This window comes from Myotis daubentonii, chromosome X (assembly GCF_963259705.1).
Source record: "Myotis daubentonii chromosome X, mMyoDau2.1, whole genome shotgun sequence".
In the NCBI taxonomy this organism is placed as follows: domain Eukaryota; kingdom Metazoa; phylum Chordata; class Mammalia; order Chiroptera; family Vespertilionidae; genus Myotis; species Myotis daubentonii.
This window is the reverse complement of record NC_081861.1, coordinates 127,285,717-127,306,362: the sequence shown is the minus strand read 5'-3', so window position 1 is coordinate 127,306,362 and position 20,646 is coordinate 127,285,717. Positions and strand designations below refer to the sequence as shown.

The 20,646-nt window shown below is 36.3% G+C and overlaps 1 protein-coding gene across 5 annotated transcripts in view; it reads left to right on the top strand.

Moving 5' to 3' along the window:
* Nucleotides 1-20,646, top strand: part of CNKSR2 (connector enhancer of kinase suppressor of Ras 2) — a 253,732-nt gene that overhangs the window by 35,873 nt on the left and 197,213 nt on the right. For all 5 annotated transcript variants that reach the window (XM_059680455.1, XM_059680457.1, XM_059680456.1 and 2 more), the window contains exon 2: nucleotides 11,129-11,292. In XM_059680455.1, coding sequence (XP_059536438.1) covers nucleotides 11,129-11,292 — 164 coding nt within the window. The remainder of the gene's footprint in view (nucleotides 1-11,128; nucleotides 11,293-20,646) is intronic.

Here is a 20,646-nt window from a genome sequence, read left to right as displayed (position 1 = left end):
GTGTTTCTATCAGTTCCATTTACCCCTTTCTTTTTCCAAAGCCTACAAATCCAATTTATTGTTGAGATCTTTTTTTTTTTTTTCAGTCTTGAAATGGTCTGATGTAGTCAAAACAGACTGAGCTTCAGAATCCTCTGAGAGTAGGTTTTAATCCTTGCTTTGCCAGTCAGTTACTTACTGAGTACACTTAGGGAGTTACCTAATCTCACAAAGCTTTAGTTCCTACATGTCTAAAACTGGTATAACAATAGTCCCTTTTACCTGATGTGACACTTCCCTAACCACTCTCCATCTTTACCAACACCATATACTCTTCTAAAGGAATATTTCACATCTAAGGCTTCTTCTTTCTCAACCTTCAACTCCATGTTCTGTCTGGCCTCTATTTTTATAGTATGCTCCTCTGTGGTTAAAGTCATTGATAAATCTCCTAATTGTTAAATTCAGAGTGGGCTTCGAACTCTGGCAATGTGACACAACGTTTTATTTTACCCCAGTCCTGTACTGGTAGTGATAAAACATTCTTTCCCGTTAGCTTCCATGGAAACACCTTTTACTCATTTTATTCCATTTCTCTCTGGATGCACTTCCTCAGTTATTTTTGTAGATTTGCATCTACCAAAGTCTTTACCTTTTGGTTTCTAAAGGTTTAATTCTAAGTCCTCTCCTTACTCATTTTCCCTAGTCAGTCTCAGTAACACTTGTGGCTTCAATTTTCTACTGGTATACCAGTGATTTTCAAATATACTAGTATGTCTCCAGGGCAGACCTTTCTTGATTTCTGACTACTCAACATTGCTACCTAGCTGTCTCAAAGGAACTATAATCCCAGTATGTTCAGAAGGAAACTTCTTCTTGTTTAGTGTTTCTAATATCTGTGAATAATGTCACCATTTTTCAATTTCTGTGATCCAGAAAGGTGGGCATCATTTTCCTTCTCATTGCCTCCTCTACATCACACAGCACCAAATCCTGCCCATTTGATCTTCTTTCCAATCCATCTCTTCTCTACTTTCCCTGCCATTATCCTAGGACAAGTGAACAACATTCCATACTTAAATTATTTCAAATTTCACTCAATATTCCTCCCTCTTGGTAGCCTTCAATTCATTTACCATACTACAGCAGAGGTAATGTTCGCAAAACACTTTCAGTGCTGCCAATTTAACCCTTCAGTACCTTCTCATTGCTCTCAGGTTCACAGTCAGGATCCTGAACATGGCCTACAAGACCCTGCATCATCTCACCCCTGCCCATCTAACTCCATCCTCATCTCTGCATTTCAGCCACACAGACTTCTTTCAGTTTTTCAAATGTACAGTGTTCTTTTTGTAGCACAGGATCTTTACATATGTTATTTCTTGGGTACATTGCCCCCTATTTATTCCTCCCCTTTGCCTAGATAACAGTTAAGTTTATGGGTCATAGTACCATCGTCAATTCTTCAATTAAGCCTTCCATTCCTGACTTCCAACTCCATGGAAAAAATATCCTTTTTTTGTCTTTCATAGCACAGTGTATTTTTCCTTCATAATCATCACAGCTTGTATTTATACATCTATTTTGACAATTAAATTATTAATGGTTGTCTTCAATATTGTACTATAACCCCATGAAGTCAATGTTCATGTAAATGTTTGTTAGACATTTGATTCCCAGTGCCTGCACATAGTAATTACCTCAGGAAATATTTATTAAATGCAGGAATGTCTGAATATGTATCAGGTACCTACTGTGCTTAGTGCTATGTGGAGAAGTCAGTGATGCTACCCTTCAGGGCTCTATAATCTATTGGGGGGAGAATCCTATATAATAAAAGAGTAATATGCAAATAGACCAAATGGCAGAACAACCGAACAACCAATCAAAGCATAATGTGCTAATGATATGCTAAGGCTTCTCAACGGCTTGCTATGACATGCACTGACCACCAGGTGGGAGATGCTCTGACCAGTAGGTTAGCTTGCTGCTGGGGTCTAGCTGATTGGGACTGAGCAAGATGGGCCGGACACGCCCTGGAGCCCTCCCCTTGTCCTTCCCTGGCCCGATCGTGCACTGGTGGGGTCCCTCAGCCTGGCCTGAACCCTCTCGCAATCTGGGACCCCTCGGGGGATGTCAGAGAGCCGGTTTCAGCCTGATCCCACAGGCCACTCACCTTGAGAGGGTGCCAGACTCAGGGCTCATGGCTGGTGAGTGCTGCTGCGGCAGCGTGAGCCTCTCCCAATCGGGACTGATTGGGCACAGCAGGCACAGTGGGGCCGGGATGAGTGGGAGCGGCAGGTAGGAGCTGCAGGCAGCATTGGACTGTGGGTTTCAACCCAATCCCTGCAGGCCACCCAGAGGGACCCTGCCTGTGCATGAATTCGTGCACTGGGCCTCTAGTGAGACAGTAGCACAAAGATTATAAAGAAACAGCACAGGTAACAAATACTATTGTGTAAAATCCATAGATATTAAGAGAAGAGAGATCCATCTGATTCCAAGATCAAGACCAGACAGGATTTCAGCAACTAAATATGTACTAGTAGAAAGAGATATTCTAGATAATAGGAATCACATTAAGTAAAGAGTTGAATTGTTCAAGTTGGCTTCAGATTAAGATATATGAATGTATGAGAGAGAATGGTAGAAAGATAGGTTAGGGCCTGAATTTGGAGGTCTTTGAATGACAGAATAAAAGATGAAAAGCTTAGATGCTCTTAAGCTTCCTTAAACAAACAAGCAAAAATGATTATATATTAAGTAGTAAAATTAAATACATCAACTAATTGCTTATACTTGGTCTATATATGATTCATATTAAAGTTGTTTTCCTGTTAATAAAATATCCTTAATAAGGACTGTGAAGACTTGCAAAAAGGAAACAGTTTCAGTTTTAGTTAGTGAGAACTGTTCAACTGAACATTAATTTTGATAAGAAAGTATGGTATTTGAAAAATATTGTATACGAATTCTTAAGTATATGATAGCATTAAGCTCCATGATAATAGTAGGCAGTCTTTGTTTATTAAACATGTTATTAAAATAATTTTAGACTGTTTTAAAAATTAAAATATGGATTGCAGAATAATTTTATATAATATTTAGAGATTATTTTTGCCGGGAGCCGGTCCATCCTTGCTGTTTCAAGGGACCTGGCATATATAGCATACGGTTCTTAATATGTTTGCTCACCTTCTTGGCGCTGTGTTTTAACCAAAGTCACCTCTCCGAGAAAGGTTGAATCCCCAGGTAGGGATTTTCCCCTGAAGTTAGGGAGGGAATAAAACCCCTCAACTAAGTGCCAGGCGGGTAATTAATCCCTTTAACTACGAACAATCATGCTTAAACTACATAATCTTTTCTCCCTGGAATGGAAATAAGAAACGCCCTAACCTTTGGAATAGAGATTGATAGGATTGAATCAACTGGTATAAATACAGTTGTAACAAGACAGAAAGACTCAGAACTTAGAACAGAATGAAGAAGACAGAACCTACACGGAGCCTAGAGACAGAAGAACTTTGCTGGAGAGAGCATGCCGGAGGATCCTGGAGAGGGACTGGCCTCGGAGCCTAGAGACAGAGCCTAGCGGGAGAACATGGCAAGGGATCCTGGACTGAACCTGACTACAGAGATTGGCAGGAGAACCTGACTGGAACCTGGACACTGAACCTGACTGGAGAGCCTGGACAGAACCTGGCTGGAGAACCTAGCGAGGGAACATGGCTACAGAACCTCGCTGGAGATCTGAAGCAGAACCTCTCTGGAGATCCTGGCTAGAGATCCTGGCTAGGCTGCTGATCAACTGAACGCTGTCTCCGTGTCATTCCTTCTTTGCCGACTCCGTCCACGCCTTTGGGGACCCCTGGACCCGCTGGGGTTGGACCCCGGCATATTTTATCTTTACTAAAGGACTATTTAGTAAACATTTGCTTGTGAGCTGTCCTGAATCACTTTGAGAAAAACCATTAGTCCAGCCATTTTACCATGTTCTGCATACAACACTTTAAAAGTTACAAAATTGTGAAACCATTAAAATGTTGTTTTGTTTAATGTGCCACTGCATTTGAAAGGTTGTTATCTCATATTACCATATATCAGTACTTTAAAATTGAGTAGTTTTAAGCAATTTGATAGTGTGCTTATGGGTTACTTTTCCCTCTAGTCAGCCTTGATACAGTATTTCACTGGATATATTGTAAGTGTTTTTTGTGAATATTCTGATGTAGTATGTCATACTAAAAACTTAATTTTTATCTAGTCAAACCTATCTATCTTTTTCTTCACTGTTTCTGTCTTTGATACAGAACCCAGTTTTCTCTAGTTCCTTTTTTAGTTTTTAACATTGGATCTCATCTGCTATGTAGCACTGTCTCCTCGTTTCAGAGCTGATATAGTCTGCTTCCTTAGTTTGTTTTCTTTTGGTGATTTAATAGGAAAGGGGAGTTATTATCCAGATAAAATTTACTCTGGTTTAAAATGAAGAACCAGAAACAGACTGTAGGAAGGCTGAATTGTTTTGCAAACTGGAACAATTGACATTATCACCGCCAATCAAGGTTATTGTGTTTTGTTTTGTTCTTTTAGTCTCTGTCTTAAAGACAAGGTTGTTATTAGAAAAAAATATAGATCTGAGGAGAAGAGTAGAAATGGTAATGATAAGTATAATAGGGCTTGGCCTTCCAGGATGCCTTCTGGAGACCACAGGACACAGTGATTGGTTTCCTACTGCGTATACCAGTCTGCACACTCTACATCATATACACTTTCTCTGACAAAAATTCTGTTTATAGCCTCTGAGCTCTGCCAATCAGCAGTGTGAAGGAGTCTTTTCAAAGGTAGTTAAATGCACACTGCCTTAAAGTTAGTAGGTGCTTAATGAATAGTTGCTGAATGGAATGCTGGAAACATTCTTCCCTGGCCTGGGTCTTTTATGACAAGCACTATGATAAAATGATGTCAGAAGGAAATTTTTTCCACTAAATTTTCAGTTTAATAGTATTTTCAAAATGTTATATAACTCATAATTCACTTGTAATTTTTTTCAATTTTATTCTTTAAATTAACAGAATAAAATAGACTTTTCGGGTGTTATCAGTTGTAGGAGTTTCAACACATGTTTAATTTATGTAACCAAAACCACAATCAGGATACAAAATAATTTCATCACCCCCCAAAAAAGAAAATCTCTTTCCTGCTGCTTTATAGTCACTGCCTCTTCATATTCCCAATCCTTGGCAACTACTGGTCTGTTTTCAGCTGCTATCGTTTTGCCTTTTTCAGCATGTAATATAAATGGAATCGTTCAGTATAACCTCTTTCACATTGGCCATTTTCTCTTAGCATAATACCCTTGAGATCTATCCAAGTTGTTGCGTGTATCAATAGTTCTTTTTTTAATTTTTTAAACATATTTTATTGATTTTTTACAGAGAGGAAGGGAGAGAGATAGAGAGTTAGAAACATCTATGAGAGAGAAACATCGATCAGCTGCCTCCTGCACATCTCCTACTGGGGATGTGCCCACAACCCAGGTACATGCCCTTGACCAGAATCGAACCTGGGACCTTTCAGTCCGCAGGCTGACGCTCTATCCACTGAGCCGAACCGGTTTTGGCAATAGTTCTTTTTTTATTGCTGTGTAGTATTCTGTGGTATGGATGCCCCAAAGTTTGTTATTTTTCATATTATTTCTCACTTGTTAAAGCAGATATTGCTTGTTTTTATTGGAATTTTGAATTGTCTAGTGACATAGATGGTTTTGAAGAAAACTTTTTCTTATTTTTTTGGTTGAACAAAATGTAAAACTAAGTATAGTAAAAAGCAGAACAAAGAGTAAATTCACTTTTACTCACTAAGTAAGAGTGATGGCTAACTCTTCTCTGAATGAAGTCAAGAATTTGTATGGCTATATTTTCCCAGAACTATAAGGCAATTGTTAAAGAAAATTTTAACTACATAGTCTCATTTTTCTAGAATACTTCAGGAATTATATTTATTAAATATTCTGGGTATCTGTTAAGTAGCCTGTACATTTACATAGGTTGGCCAGTTTCCCAATAATTAGAATTCAGTAAAATTCACTTACTGAAATGCAGCATAATATAATTTTATCAGTTTCAGATGCTTTAGGAACTATCACAGATCTTAAATATGAATTGTCTTTTGCTAGATTACTTAGGATTATCTACTATCCTATATGTAAGAGAAAAGAATGGTTATATGTATGAGTTTCTGGCTATTTATATTATAGAAAATACTTTTATTATCTATAGTAGATGTCACAGTTAATACCTGAATGCTACCTGACACAGACATCCAGGACCCTCCTCCCCCCAAAAAAGGCTTATAAATTAAAAAATTTAGATCTTTGAATTTTAATTTTGTGGCAGGAGGAGTCATTGAAGTTTTTGAATTGAGGAGTGGCTTGATCAAAGAGTGTTTTTAGAGATGTGACAGTGATAGATGGTAGACTAATGCCAAGGGGAGCAACTAGGCATCAGGGCAGACTGTACAGCCTGAGTAAGGTGATGACAGTGAGATCCAAAATGAAAGGACAAAAAGCAAGAGCTATTTTGAATGAAGAAATTACATTTCTCACTAACTGATGACAAGATAAGATATTCACCCAAGAAGGTTGTGAGACTGGAAAAATAGTGGTAGAAATAGAGGAATAAGTTTCTTAGGGAGAATGAAATTGGAAATGAGGCAGTTGAATATGGTGTTATTGGTCATTGATGATCTGGACAAAAAAAAAGTGTACACAAAAAGAGGGGACTGAAAACTAACTTAAAAGTAAATCTTTTGCCTTGAAATTTTCAGGATATCGGATTGATGCATGTTTGTTTTAATTTTCTAACCTTATCTTGTAGAAGGGACACAGGCCCTCACAAATCTTCATATGTTGATCTTTATTCTTCACCGTAAATAGTGAGTGGCAAATGAACTCTAACCAATGAATTTATTTTTATTTTTTGCTATAAGCATCAGAGTGTTCTATTTTTAAATAAGAGCATGTGTTATGTAGAAAATGATGTAAAAGTAAAATTTCCTGGAATATCAGTAGACATCCTCTAACACCCACTTTTAAAGTGGGTTTTTAAGATTTTTAACAGTAGATGTAATAATTCCATTTCTATTTTCACCTTATATTGGATTTATTTATGTTTCACCATTCTTCTATAATATCATTGATTTACTGAAAATTTGTGCATCCTTAAGATATCTCTAATGTCACCATTTTTTAAATGTTTCATTTTTGGAACCTCTTTATAGATCTATGATTTTATGTTCATTCCTCTTCATTGCAGATGGTGAAAAGCAGTATAATTTACTGAAAAAGACTAACATGTTGTAGTAATGATTTCAAGCCTTCTTTTCTACTCTCTTAAGCCATGGTCTTAGATAAAGTAGTATATAGTATATGTTTCAATTGACAAGTACACAATTTTCTTCATGGTAAATTTGTGAGGTTTATGGATCAAAATTCATTTTCTATATGTTTTCTTAAGAACAGTAGGTAGGAATTTGTAATTGGGGGTTATAAATTTTACTTAGAGTTATTTAGAACATATCAACAAAATAGGGTAAAATTTCGTGGAACCTAAGGGAATAATTCATTTAACATTAAAGCTTAAAAATCTTAGGAAAATGGAATAGGTAATAACATTTTTTAAAATTCTGGTATATATTTGTTCTCATTTTATCTGTTACAGTGTTGAAGACTAGTCATATGATCACTAAAGAATATCTTATTCTTAAAAATGGGATAGCTCTACTTTAAATAAAATAGTGTATTAGTGAGCGAGAAGGGTTTTAGCTATTATGTGTGTATGTTGCATAGATCTTAGAGTTATGAGATTTAGGCCTTTAGTCCTATTTTATTATGTATTTATTTTTGTGATTTTTTTGTAGATGACTCTTTCTGTACCATATTTGCTCTATACCTAAGTTTGAAATATTGGTTTGGACCTTTCAGTCAAAACAGCAACTCTCAAATAATATAAGGTCTTTGATTATTTATAATTCAGGTGAGAAAGCTATATAAAAGCACTTTATAGTTTATAACTACATATATTGACATAAAGTGACATTATTATAATTTCATTATAATACCCCATCTCTATGTTTACCATATATTTTACATTTTTAATATTGGAGCCAAGATACATCCTATATTATGGAGTAATATACCTCAATAACTAAATTAGGTACCAGTTAATGAGATCGAGGACAAGCCTCTCTTCCTTATTTCTACACTGCCACTTGTAACTGACTTGTTTGGTAAACTTAATAATGATGCTTAGCATTGGCACTGTAGGCCATCCTTTATCATTGCTTTCCATAGAGGAATCATAAGAAAAATGAACTCAATAACTTTCAATCATATTCTTCTGCAATGTATCAAGACATTAATGCCTCAAAATGCCATATACCAAATATTTTGCCCACACTACTTTTAGATTTAGCTCCTATGTAAAATGTTCCTTTATGGCTCTGACCAGGTTATATAGCATAAAAATAAATGTTTAATGTTTTCAGTTTACACTTATTAAACACCACTCTGTGTCAGCCACTGTGCTAAGCCCCAGATTCTCCAAATTCAGAAGACGTAGTGTCCAGCTTCAAGGAATTTCCAGGCTATTTATTGGACACACAGACATGGGAACAAGGAGTTATAATATAATATGGGCATTGTTGTAATGGAGGTCTTTGAAGTTGGAGATTCAGAAGTGAGAGTTCTGGAATGAGTCTGTACAGGAAGGCTAGGTCTAGATCAGGAAGAGCTATGACCAGTATATAAGGGAGTTGAGATTTTGTTTTGTCATAAGTACAAGGAAACATTGAAAAATTTTGAAATAGTGAATGACATCAGAATTTTTATGTTGGTAAAAATGAATTGGATATCATAACTAGCAGCAGTAAAAACATAAAACTGCTTTAATCCAGATGAGAAAAATGCATGGCTTGATTTAGGAAGATGGCTCTAGAGAATGAGAGGAAAGTACATATGTAAAATATATTTCAGAAGAACAGTTTAGGACATGGAGATTGGTTGGATGCAGGGATACAAGGAAGGTAGATAAATCTAAAATGGCTCCCATATATTTGGGTTTTATACTGGGATAGATGGTGCTGCCGTTCATTGAGACAGTGATTGCAGCAAGGTCTGAAATGGAAGTACAGGCTCTTAGTTGGTAGTTGAAGACATAGGCAGGGATGAGATTGTTCAGTTAGAATGTAAAGAGTGAGAAGTAAGGAGGCCAGAATGGGGTCCATGGAAAGAAGAGCAACAGTTTTAGGACAATTGGAGAAAGTATCCTGAAAGAGGACTGAGAAGGAATGGACAAAGAGGCAAGAGAACTTGGAAAGAGCAATGTACACATACTATCAGAAAATGAAAGAAAGAGAAGATAGTATAGACAGACTGCAGGGTAACTCAGGTTACATTAAGAAAGCTTGATAATATAGTAACTACATGTGTTGCCTTGGTACTAGACCCTATCAGAACCAGTTGGCTTTTAGAACTAAGTTTTTCCTGTCTCAGTGGCTACTTAATGTTATGGGACTTGACTTCCCTTTGCACATTTGTACTAACCTCATCTCTGCTTTCTCTAATTGGTTATAATTTCTGCTTTGTTGTAATTCCAGCTGGGTTGTAGCCCATTATGGTCTCTCATCTCTTTACTTGATATAATCAAGACCTTTTCGTTTTTGTGAATTGCCTCATTTTCTTGGTGTTCCTTATTTTAAAATCTAGAGAGAAGTAATATGCTTAGGCTAGTTCATCAGTTGTATGAAGACATTTTATAGGTTATTGAAGCTAACCGATTCTATAGCCTAGCCAAACACTTATGAAGTGCCCTAAATAATCTTGAAAACGTATCCACTGTGGATTTCAACTCTTGGATTTGTGTAAAATTCAAATGCCAGTGGATTTAGGAGTGCATTGAAGTTGAGGAAATAATGGTAAGGGGTTTAATTCTGATGGGAATAACAGACTACTGGAGAACTCAAGATTAAGGAAATCAAAGAAAGGTGTTAATTGTTGGCTGCTCTTGTCTCATCTGGGGTGCCATTTATGCCGGGGTTCATGTCCCAGCATCAAGAAGGATTCAGGAATCTGGAAAAGGTGCTGTGCGTAGATGACATAGAAATCCAGAGACTAATAAAGAGTCCGGAGACGAGATATAATTTTTAAAGGCATTGAGGGTCAGAGGAACTTCAGCTAAAGGAACTGAAGACTCCCTCCTTGTCTAGGACCCTTGCTTTTATTAACACAGTTTGTCCTAAGGCAAGGTGGAGATAATACACTTCAATGGGTAAGGTATCAAAGGGTACAGAGTCCATTGTCAGAATGGGGGAATAGCCTACGGCTGTTCAGGTGTTTGGCCAGTAGGAGGCAATAACATGTAGATTAAGATGCCCTTTAACTGCCTGGCAGCCACAATCAGTTTCCTATTCAGGTTTGGGGAAATGCCTTTAGCCATTCCCAACAGGTGACTATATGTGTGACTCAACCCTGTTGAGTCCCCAAGTTTCATCAACCTTTTGATGAAACTCTTAAAATTATGACATGCTGGAATTGGTCTACGGCAGGTGTTGTTTTTGTTTTATTTTGTTTTTTAAGATGCCAGCAGTTTGAACAGAGTCAATGAATAGGAAAGGGTTAAAATAAAGAGAGCATTTAATTTTTTAAATTGTTGAAGTAGTATTAAGGTGGCAGTAGATGGAATTCCAGAGCACAGCGAGATCGATTAGCCTTGTATAGGAAGAAAGATATCTCTCCTCTGCAGTGGGATTAAAGAAGGAAGGAGGAATGGGATGCAGATAACTTTGGAAATAGGGGAGACTGCCTGTTAGCACACTTTATTAAATAGTCAACAAAGAGAACTGAGAAGAGGGGTAAGGAATTCCTAATTGCGAATGAAAATCCAAGTAGGAATTTAACCATTTGGCATATGATGAAGTGATTTTTTCCCACTGCAGCACATATATAGATTGAGAAAAGGTGGATTACTGAACTAGTCCAGAGTTGAAATAGACTGGACTTCTGGGTTGGTAGGACTTAATGCTTATTTTATTTTCCTATTTGTTTGGTTCAACTGATTTTTTTTATTCTGGTCTACCATATTTTTCTTTGCAGGTCTTGATGACTGTTTGCAACAGTATATTAAGAACTTCGAGAGGGAGAAGATCAGTGGGGACCAGCTGCTGCGCATTACACATCAGGAGCTAGAAGACCTGGGGGTCAGCCGCATTGGCCATCAGGAACTGATCTTGGAAGCAGTTGACCTTCTGTGTGCACTGGTAAGGACATAAACTGGTGGGAAGGGAAGCTTAATTTTTGTCATTTTCTTTCCTTTTAAACTTCTTTTTTTTTCTTTTTTGTTTCCTTTCTTCTTTTCTTCTGTTTTTAAAACTAATTTAAGTACTAGTAGAAAGTATTCAAACAACTGGATGTAGTATTTTCCTCCTTCGTTAAATTTGGTATATTATACAGTGCCAAATTGCAAATTAAAGAGGTTTAGCCTTGGTCCAATACCTCAGTTGGTTAGAGCATTGTCCCAATATGCAAAGACTGCAGGTTCGATATCCAGTCAGGACACATACAAGAATCTACCAATGAATGCATAAATAAGTGAAACAATAAATGGATCTCTCTTTCCCTTTTCTCCCTCCCTCCATCTCTCTCCTTGCACACTTTCTCTCTAAAATCAATAAATAAAAATTTTAAAACTCCACAATTAATAAAAAGGAGAGTTACAACTCAGCTAGTGACATTACGTTCAGCTACTTGAAAAAATTAAGTTAAAGCTCACCAAAGGAGTTTTCATAGCATTTAGGATATGCAATTGTATATAATCAGTTATAAAATCCATTCACTTCTAAAAGTTTTGATTTAGGCTCACAAATATTAATTAATCCTATTTTAGAAAATTATTCTTCAAACAATAGACTTATTTACATGTTCTTTATGTATGTATCCATGAAAATGGAATATTGTATCTTGTATGGTTACTTTTTGTATGTTAAAAGAGCAATACCTAACTAGATAAGATAAAGCAATGTCAAAATAATCCTGCAAAATTCTGTTAGTACATTAGATATTCTGAGAGGAACATAGATTTTTTTTCCATGTTAGATAAGATGTCAATAACCTGATTGGTTTTAAATTCTTCCACATATTTTTGAGGGGGTAGAACTACAATGAAAAAGAACATGTCTTATAATAATCTGGGATTGAAATTTGGCTACGTAAATTACTGACATTTGTGAGGAGATAATTTCACCATAGCCTTAGTTATTTTATTTAAAACAGAGATAATAACAACTACCTTTTGATGCTGTTGTAAAAAGCAAATGAGAGAGTGTTTGTATAGTGCCTAATTCAGCACCTGACACACAGTAGGCATTTAGTAAATAGTAAGTATTATTAAGATGATGATGTTTAATAAGAAATGAGTGGATAATTAAACATAATTTTAAAATCAATTAATACACTCAGCAGTGTGTGTGTGTGTGTGAGATGTAAAATCTAGTTTCTGTTCTCTTGAAAAGCCTAGAGAGTGACATAGAAATAATTAATCACATTACTATAATATAATTACTAAAATAAAGTATGTGCTAAATATTATGGGGGCACAGAAGTGAAAATAACTAGCTTTCCTAAAATAGATAGGTTTATATTGTAAAAGAGATAATATTTATGAAACCTCATAGAATATGAATGAGCATGTGTTTGGTAGATGGAGAAGCAGAGGCAATGGTATTTCAAGTAGATGACATGTACACATGCACACAGAATAAAGAGCTTGCCTGGTGTGTTTGAAAAATGGTAAGCTATTCGGGATGAAAAAAATAGGTGGGAAACAGTAGCGGAAATTAGGCATGAAAAGATAGGGCCATAATGAACAAAATAGACTGATGAACAAAATAGATCCAGAGACATAGAAGCATGGAACAGACTGATGAATCTCAGAGGGAAGGTGGGGGATTGTGAGTGGGTGAGAAGAGATCAACCGAAGAACTTGTATGCATATATGCATCACCCATGGACACAGACAATAGGGTGGTGAAGGCCTGGGAGAGGTGAGAGCTGGCTAACATGGGTCAGTGGGGTGGGGAATATGTAATACTTTCAACAATAAAGATTTAATAAAAAATAAAGTGTGGGGGGGAGATAGGGCCAGACAGTAACCCTTAACATCATGATAAGAGATCTGTACTTCTTAATGTGTGCATTGGAGAACCATGCAAGAATAATCAAATAATTGTATTTAAAAGGTAACTGATGGTAATGAAAATGATGGAATAGAGTGGGCATAAACTAAAGATGGGAGAATAATTAGGTAATGTTTAAAATAATCTACTCAAGTTGTAAGTAGGGCTTGAACCAAGGATGGATGTGCAATAGGAATAGAGAAGAGCTGGTGAATATGAGGGGTAAGATTAAGAAAGGAGTTGAGAAAGATTCCATCTTTTCTAGCTGCAGAGATAGAGTCAATGATTTTGTAATAATGGACATAGGCAATGGCAGCAAGAATAGTTTTAGGTGGGAATATAAATCAAGTTTTGAATTTGTTGAATTTGAGACATCTGGGTTATCAGAATGAGATACTCTTCAGAGATGAACGTATGAGTTTGAAGTTGAAAAGTAACTGAATATACAAATTTTGGAGTCTCAAGAATATAGGGATTGAATCCATAGATAAAGGAGAGGGCCTCTAGAATATAAAAAACAAAGGACACAGCTCCACACTCAGCACTCGGGCTGCGTAGGAAGAAGAGGAAGTTGCAGAGAAGGCTTATGGAGTAGTCAGAGAAGCATAAAAACAACCACAAAAGAGTTGTCACAGAAGCAATAAAGAATGCTATTTTCATTAAAGAATATCAATAATGTCATCAAATTTCACAAAAAGTGAATAGGATAAGCAAGGGGGAAAAAAGAGCAGACTGAAAGAAGTTTCTAAAGAAGAGTAGAGTCTGAAACCATATTCATTGAATAGCAACTCCCACTTACATATTTCAGTCTTACCTTAATTGTCATTTCCTCAAAGAGATATTTCCTGATCACCCCTCCACCCATGTCTAGTCTAAAATTAACCCTACAATGTTACTCTCTTTCTTAACCATCATGTCATATGTTAATTATATATGTATGCTGGGGTCCAGCCCAAGCAGGTCCAGGGGTCCCCAAAGGTGTGGATGGAGTCGGCGAAGAAGGAATGACACGGAGGCAGCCTTCGGGTGATCATCATAGCCAGGTTCCTTTAGCCAAGTTCTGGTCTGGATCTCCAGCGAAGTTCTGGTTTGGATCTCCAGCCAGGTTCTGTGTCCATGTTCTCTTGCTAGGTTCTCCAGGTTCTCCAGCCAGGTTCAGTCACCAGGTTCTAGTCAGGTTCTCTTGCCATGTTCTATCCAGATTCTGTAGCCAGGTTCTGTCTCTAGGATCTTCATCTAAGTTCTGTCTCCTGTTGTCTTGTTACATCTGTATTTATACCAGTTGATTCAATCCTATCAATCTCTATTCCAAAGGTTAGGGCGTTTCTTATCTCCATTCCAGGGAGTAAAGATTATGTAGCTTAAGCATGATTGTTCGTAGTTAAAGTGATTAATTACCCGCCTGGCACTTAGTCAAGAGGTTTTATTCCCTCCCTAACTTCAGGGGAAAATCCCTACCTGGGGAAACAACCTTTCTCGGAGAGGTGACCTTGGTTAAAACACAGCGCCAAGAAGGTGAGCAGACATATTAAGAACAGTATGCCATATATGCCAGGTCCCTTGAGACAGCAAGGATGGACTGGCTCCCGGCATATGTATATGTGTGTTTATCATTTTAATATCTGTTTCTTCATTAGACTGTAAGCTATGTGGGGAAAGTGACTGTTTATTGAACACCTAGCATGTAGCACAAATGCCAGGGAAGAGTGGGTGCTGAATAAATATTTTTTGAAAGTATCGATGAAAGAGTCTTGACACATTTTTTACGTAATTGCTTGGCAATCTTCTTATTTCCCTATTCCTGAGATAAGATAAATTAATTTAGACCAGAACACACATGTACACTCTGTCCCTTGTATGAATCAGATCACAAAATCATCTATGAAATAAACGAGTACTTGGGGTAAGGTAAGGGTCCACAGTGCTTTTGTATGCTGGTCTCCAAATCTGTGTCAGAGTGGCCATGAAAGTGCAATAGAGTGGTTTGGAAATGAGCATCTAATCCAGCAGTCTCCTAATTGCCACATCTTCTATAACAGCAGTAGTTGGGTGTGTCGGAGTTTGAAGTCCAGGGTGTATGTCTTAGAAGTAGAGCTCCGTATAGATGAGCCACTCGAGTACTAGGCTCGTACCCTGCCCGTTTAAAGAAGGAAGATAGATTATTGCAGTGTTACCTACAGAGAGTCTCTAGACCAGGGGTGGGCAAACTTTTTGACTCCAGGGCCACAATGGGTTCTTAAACTGGACCGGAGGGCCGGAACAAAAGCATGGATAGAGTGTTTGTGTGAACTAATATAAATTCAAAGTAAACATCATTACATAAAAGGGTACGGTCTTTTTTTTTTTTTAATTTTATTCATTTCAAACGGGCCGGATTCGGCCCACGGGCCGTAGTTTGCCCACGGCTGCTCTAGACCTTTAGGCTTTAGAGTTTGGCTTCCGAACAAGCTCTGTTGACCTTAACTTACTTAAAAGGATGACATCAGAGACATATGTCCAGACCATTTTGCTATGAGCTCTGGAGCTATGGTAAATCCCTTCAAATTCTAAGTTTTAATCCCTCTACAGTTGGCGGCTTAAGCACCATAGTATTGCATCATTTTCTTGGGAAAACTTCATTATGTAGTTGACCTGTTCTGGAAGTTAACACAGAAACACACACACACACACACACACACACACACACACACACACACACACATGAGTATCCAGCAATAAATTGCTCACATTCCCCAGAGCGGTCAAATATTAAACTTCCTTTTCACTGCTTCTTTTATTTCTTTATTGATTAAGGTATTACATATATGTCCTTATCCCCCCATTGCCCCCCACCTCCACTCATGCCCTCATCCCCCTGTTGTCTGTGTCCATTGGTTAGTCCTATATGCATGCATACAAGTCCTTTGGTTGATCTTACTCCCACCCTCCCCTACCTTCCCTCTGAGGTTTGACGGTCTGATCCATGCTTCTCTGTCTCTGGATCTGTTTTTGTTCGTCAGTTTATGTTGTTCATTATCACTGCTTCTTAAGGGTTATATATCAGCAAGTTAGAAGTGCAGTTATCTTCCAGTTTATGCAACAGATGTTTCCCAGTGAATATAAAGCAAATTACTGAGCAATGAATTCTGATTTACTTCTACATGCCATTATGAAATTAGGAGGTGAGATCCCGCATCAACAAGCTGAGGTGACTAGACCAGAAATTCTGCTATTGTGAATGAGGAACTGTCTTGTCTTTTTGAAATTAATGACTCTGCTGGCTTTTGTACTTTTTCTTACATCAACTGTACTTATTTCTTCTTTCAACACCTATATATTCATGTTCAAACAGTGCTACAGTGGAGGATACAATGACGTAAAAGGCATAATCTGTGCTCTTAAGATGTATGCCATCTAGTAAAGAAGATGATAGTCATTGAAAGATAATATAGATTCAAAGACAATCCCAGGGGAGTGCAGAAGGAAATTATGAATACTGCTAGGGGATCCAGGAAGTGTAGATGGGCTTTGCATTGAGACTTTCAGGATGAGAAGATGTTCACCAGACAAAAAAATGTTGGGGGAAATTTACCTAGGCAGAAGACTATGGAGTGTTCATAGAGAAATGGGAATTTTTATTTGGCTGGTGCACAGTGGAAAGTGATGGGAAGAAAGGCAATTTATACTTTGTATGACATGATAATTCTTTGCTTAGATTTTTGGTCCTCCAATATGCTTTCTGTCAGTGCTTAGCACATAGAGGATGTTAAATTAATGTTATCTTACTGAATGAAATTCTCTGCCTTTCTCCAGGGAACTGTCTTTTTTTTCTTGCTTACATACCCTCTGACTGATGTATCTGTTCTAGTATAAAAAGACAGAGTAATTAACAAATTTATTTGCTTCTTTTAAGCTTTGGCATATTTTCATCTGCCTTGTCTTAAAATTATTCCTGATGGGAATAAATGTTTGGCAGCTAATGTTTATGTATCCATGCAGTATATATTTATTAAGCACCAACTATATTGTTTGTACCATCTTATTCTAGAAAGAATTAAGCTGTTCATGGTTTGGAGGTCTATTAACTCTTCCAAGCTGTTATGCTTTTATTTAATACTAGAGGACCATTGCACGAAGAGATTTGTGCAATAGGCCTTCCCTTCCCCTGGCTGCCAGCACCAGTTTTCCTCCGGCACCTGGGACCCAGGCCTTCGCCCCGGACGGAGCCTTCAGTCTTTGCGGCTCCGGACGGAGCCTTCAGTCCTTGCTCCACCACTTCGCCCCTACGTATGCAAATTAACTGCCATCTTTGTTGGGTTAATTTGCATACTCTCCTGATTGGCTGGTGAGTGTAGTGGAGGGACGGTCAATTTACATGTTTGTCTATTATTAGGTAAGATGCTTAATAGTAAAGCATAAATTATTTATATATAATGTATTCAGCTATTTTTATAGCTGAATATATAGCCCTTAATTTATGTTCTGACACCTTTTATTTGGAAGTGTAGTGAATCATTTATGACAGGATAAAAATAGTTTGCATTTAATTCTTTGTGTACTTTTCATATAATAGGTAGGCATTTTGCAGGAAATTTTTGATGTCTGCAATTGCTAGGATTTGTTTCTTTGCAACATAATTGCTTGGTTCATTCATCTCAAAATAATTTCTAAAAAACTTCATTAAAGCAATCTATTTAGGACTCACTCATTTTTAAAGCAAAGCATTATGAAACCTAAATACCTGTTACATGCTACATTCAAATGAAGATCTATGAATAAAATAGTATTGACATTGTAAAATATGTGGTACCAGTATTGAATATTTTTAGTTGAGTGTTTAGTAAGACTTTGCCACTAAAATGTTAAGTGTGTTCCCTTATTCCTTTCTTCCCTGTGGTTTTGCATGCATATAATTGAAAGAGAAGAGCAGTATGAACTTATTAGCACTAGTTCCTTAAGACTAAACAGGCTATGTTGAATCAGTCCAGAGTCGCAAAAGATTCCTGGCAAACATCTTATTGGCCAAGTATATGAACAAATAGGTAGCATAGGAAAAGCTGAATACATTTTATGTTCAAACCTTTTTTATGTTGTCTTTTCTATATCAATAGTAATGCCTAGTTTTTCCATGCATATCCAATGAAAAGCCAATCTGTAATGAATAAACTTGTATTTTTATAAAGTTGAGGTAGTACATACCTCTGGCCAAAAGCAAATAATTGCTTTATTTACCTGACACTTCTTTACATGGCAGGCAAGGGAGTGTAATTTACTGGTAACTTAGCGGGTCACAACAGACTATCCCCTTTCATGAAAGAAATAGCAGGAAGATATTTGTGTTGACAGTAATTGATTTTGAGCTACTTAGATTTGAGAATTTTGATGACAAAAATTAACCTGAAAGGTCAGTTAGTCAATCCCTTTTCTTAATATAGTACCACATAGATGCTTTTGTATACAGATAAGATTCTAACCTATTTTTATAACCCTTCTAGAATTGAAAAAAATGCTTTTGAATTATTATTTTAACCAGTTATATTTGTTAACTAGGGTCAGTTTTAAGTATTTCCCTCTCAGTTTTCTAATAATCTTTTATCTCTTGCCTTTACATTCCTCTATCCTCCTCATTTTTCACGTTTTCTACATGTAAGATATTTTTTTCAGTAGGTTTCCAAGTTTGGAGGCCTTCTCAGGGTATCTTCCCAGGTTTTGTCCAGAGGACTTTTCTATTCCATAATTCCTGAATTGTATTAAAAATAATATTGTCTTAAATGTAGAAGGTTCCAAAGTACTTTTACTTTGCCTTCAGATTTTTATTATTGAGATGCTTATATAGATAGATATAATTTAAATTAATTTTTTATGGAAGCTAATGGCTATAGAGTTAAGCCATTACCAGGTTGATTGATTAGACTGTAATCAATTCCTCTAATAAACTATTATAATTTGAGCTCATCTAAAAATTGTTATAATTTGTTTATAAATAAAAAGTTTCGCATTAAAATCATTGGTATGCAAAAATTGTTATATTTCAGGGAAAATACTTTAACACAGGAAAACATCTGAAAATATTTTGAAGGACTTCAGAAATATTTACATTTAGTTATTATAACTGCAAATTGTTCTATCTAGCCATTAGAGCAGTGATGGCGAACCTATGACACGCGTGTCAGGGGTGACACGCGAACTCATTTTTTTGGTTGATTTTTCTTTGTTAAATGGCATTTAAATATATAAAATAAATATCAAAAATATAAATCTTTGTTTTACTATGGTTGCAAATATCAAAAAATTTCTATATGTGACACGGCACCAGAGTTAAGTTAGGGTTTTTCAAAATGCTGACACGCTGAGCTCAAAAGGTTCACCATCACTGCATTAGAGAGCACCTTTTATAAACTTATACAAAGATTTTCTCTTAATATAGTGACAATCTGCATGAAATCTTTCAAAGTTTTCATAGATAATCCATGCTCCGATGCAATAGAATTTGAAAAGAATGTTGTTTTATTTGTGCAAGCCAAACTTTTTAACTTGAGAGAATATTGCTATTTAAATTAAGCAGCAAAAATTTAATATTCTATGATTAAAAAAACAAATCCATGGCTCCAAAAAAGATGTTCTTTTCATAAAAATGTAAATTCTCAATAAAAAACAATCAGACTTTTATCACTATTAAATCTTTAGTGTTAACATACTTAACATAATGAAGTATTTAATGTTTATGCATCCAAACCTTCTCTAGTCCTTCCTTTTATTTCCTCTAAATTTGCTTTTCTTAAATTACTATGTAAAAACAAACCTAAATTTCATATTGAATAGATATTTCCAGTGGTTGTTGATTTAACAATATAGCTAAACTCATGTACCATTTGCTTCCCTTTTTTACTCCTCCGGTATTTTATCTTCCATTTTGTATCATTTGTTATCATCAGGCATCCTGATGACTTATCCCATTCTGAACTCTGTCTACTCTAAGCTCTGAGCTCTTTAAGCAAACAAAGAAATCTTGGGTTTTATAATTTCTGTAAAGTGATAATACTTTTAATTCTACATGGGACAGTAATGTATGTTTTGCTGAGTAGTTCAATCATCGTCATCCTTTGATCAAGTTAGCCAGCCTATCTTAGAGATGTTTTACAACTCGCAATTAGCTGCTTTAAAATTTAATTGTAACTAAAATCTTTCCCTAAAGTTTATTTGAGGGGATCTTATAATATTTTCCTAATGAATACGGTAGAAAAGCTTGTTTTTATTATTTCTTGTAACCTCTTTCTGTATTAATTTGTAGATAAAATATTTAGGGTAAAATAATAAACATTACTAGAAGTTTAAAAGTGAGACCAAGGAAACGAAAACGAATACACTTACCAAAAAGTCACTATGATTGCCTTAGATGTGTTTCACATTTGACTGTGAGCTAATGTAACCATGATAAAAGTAAATATAAGTTTAATAATT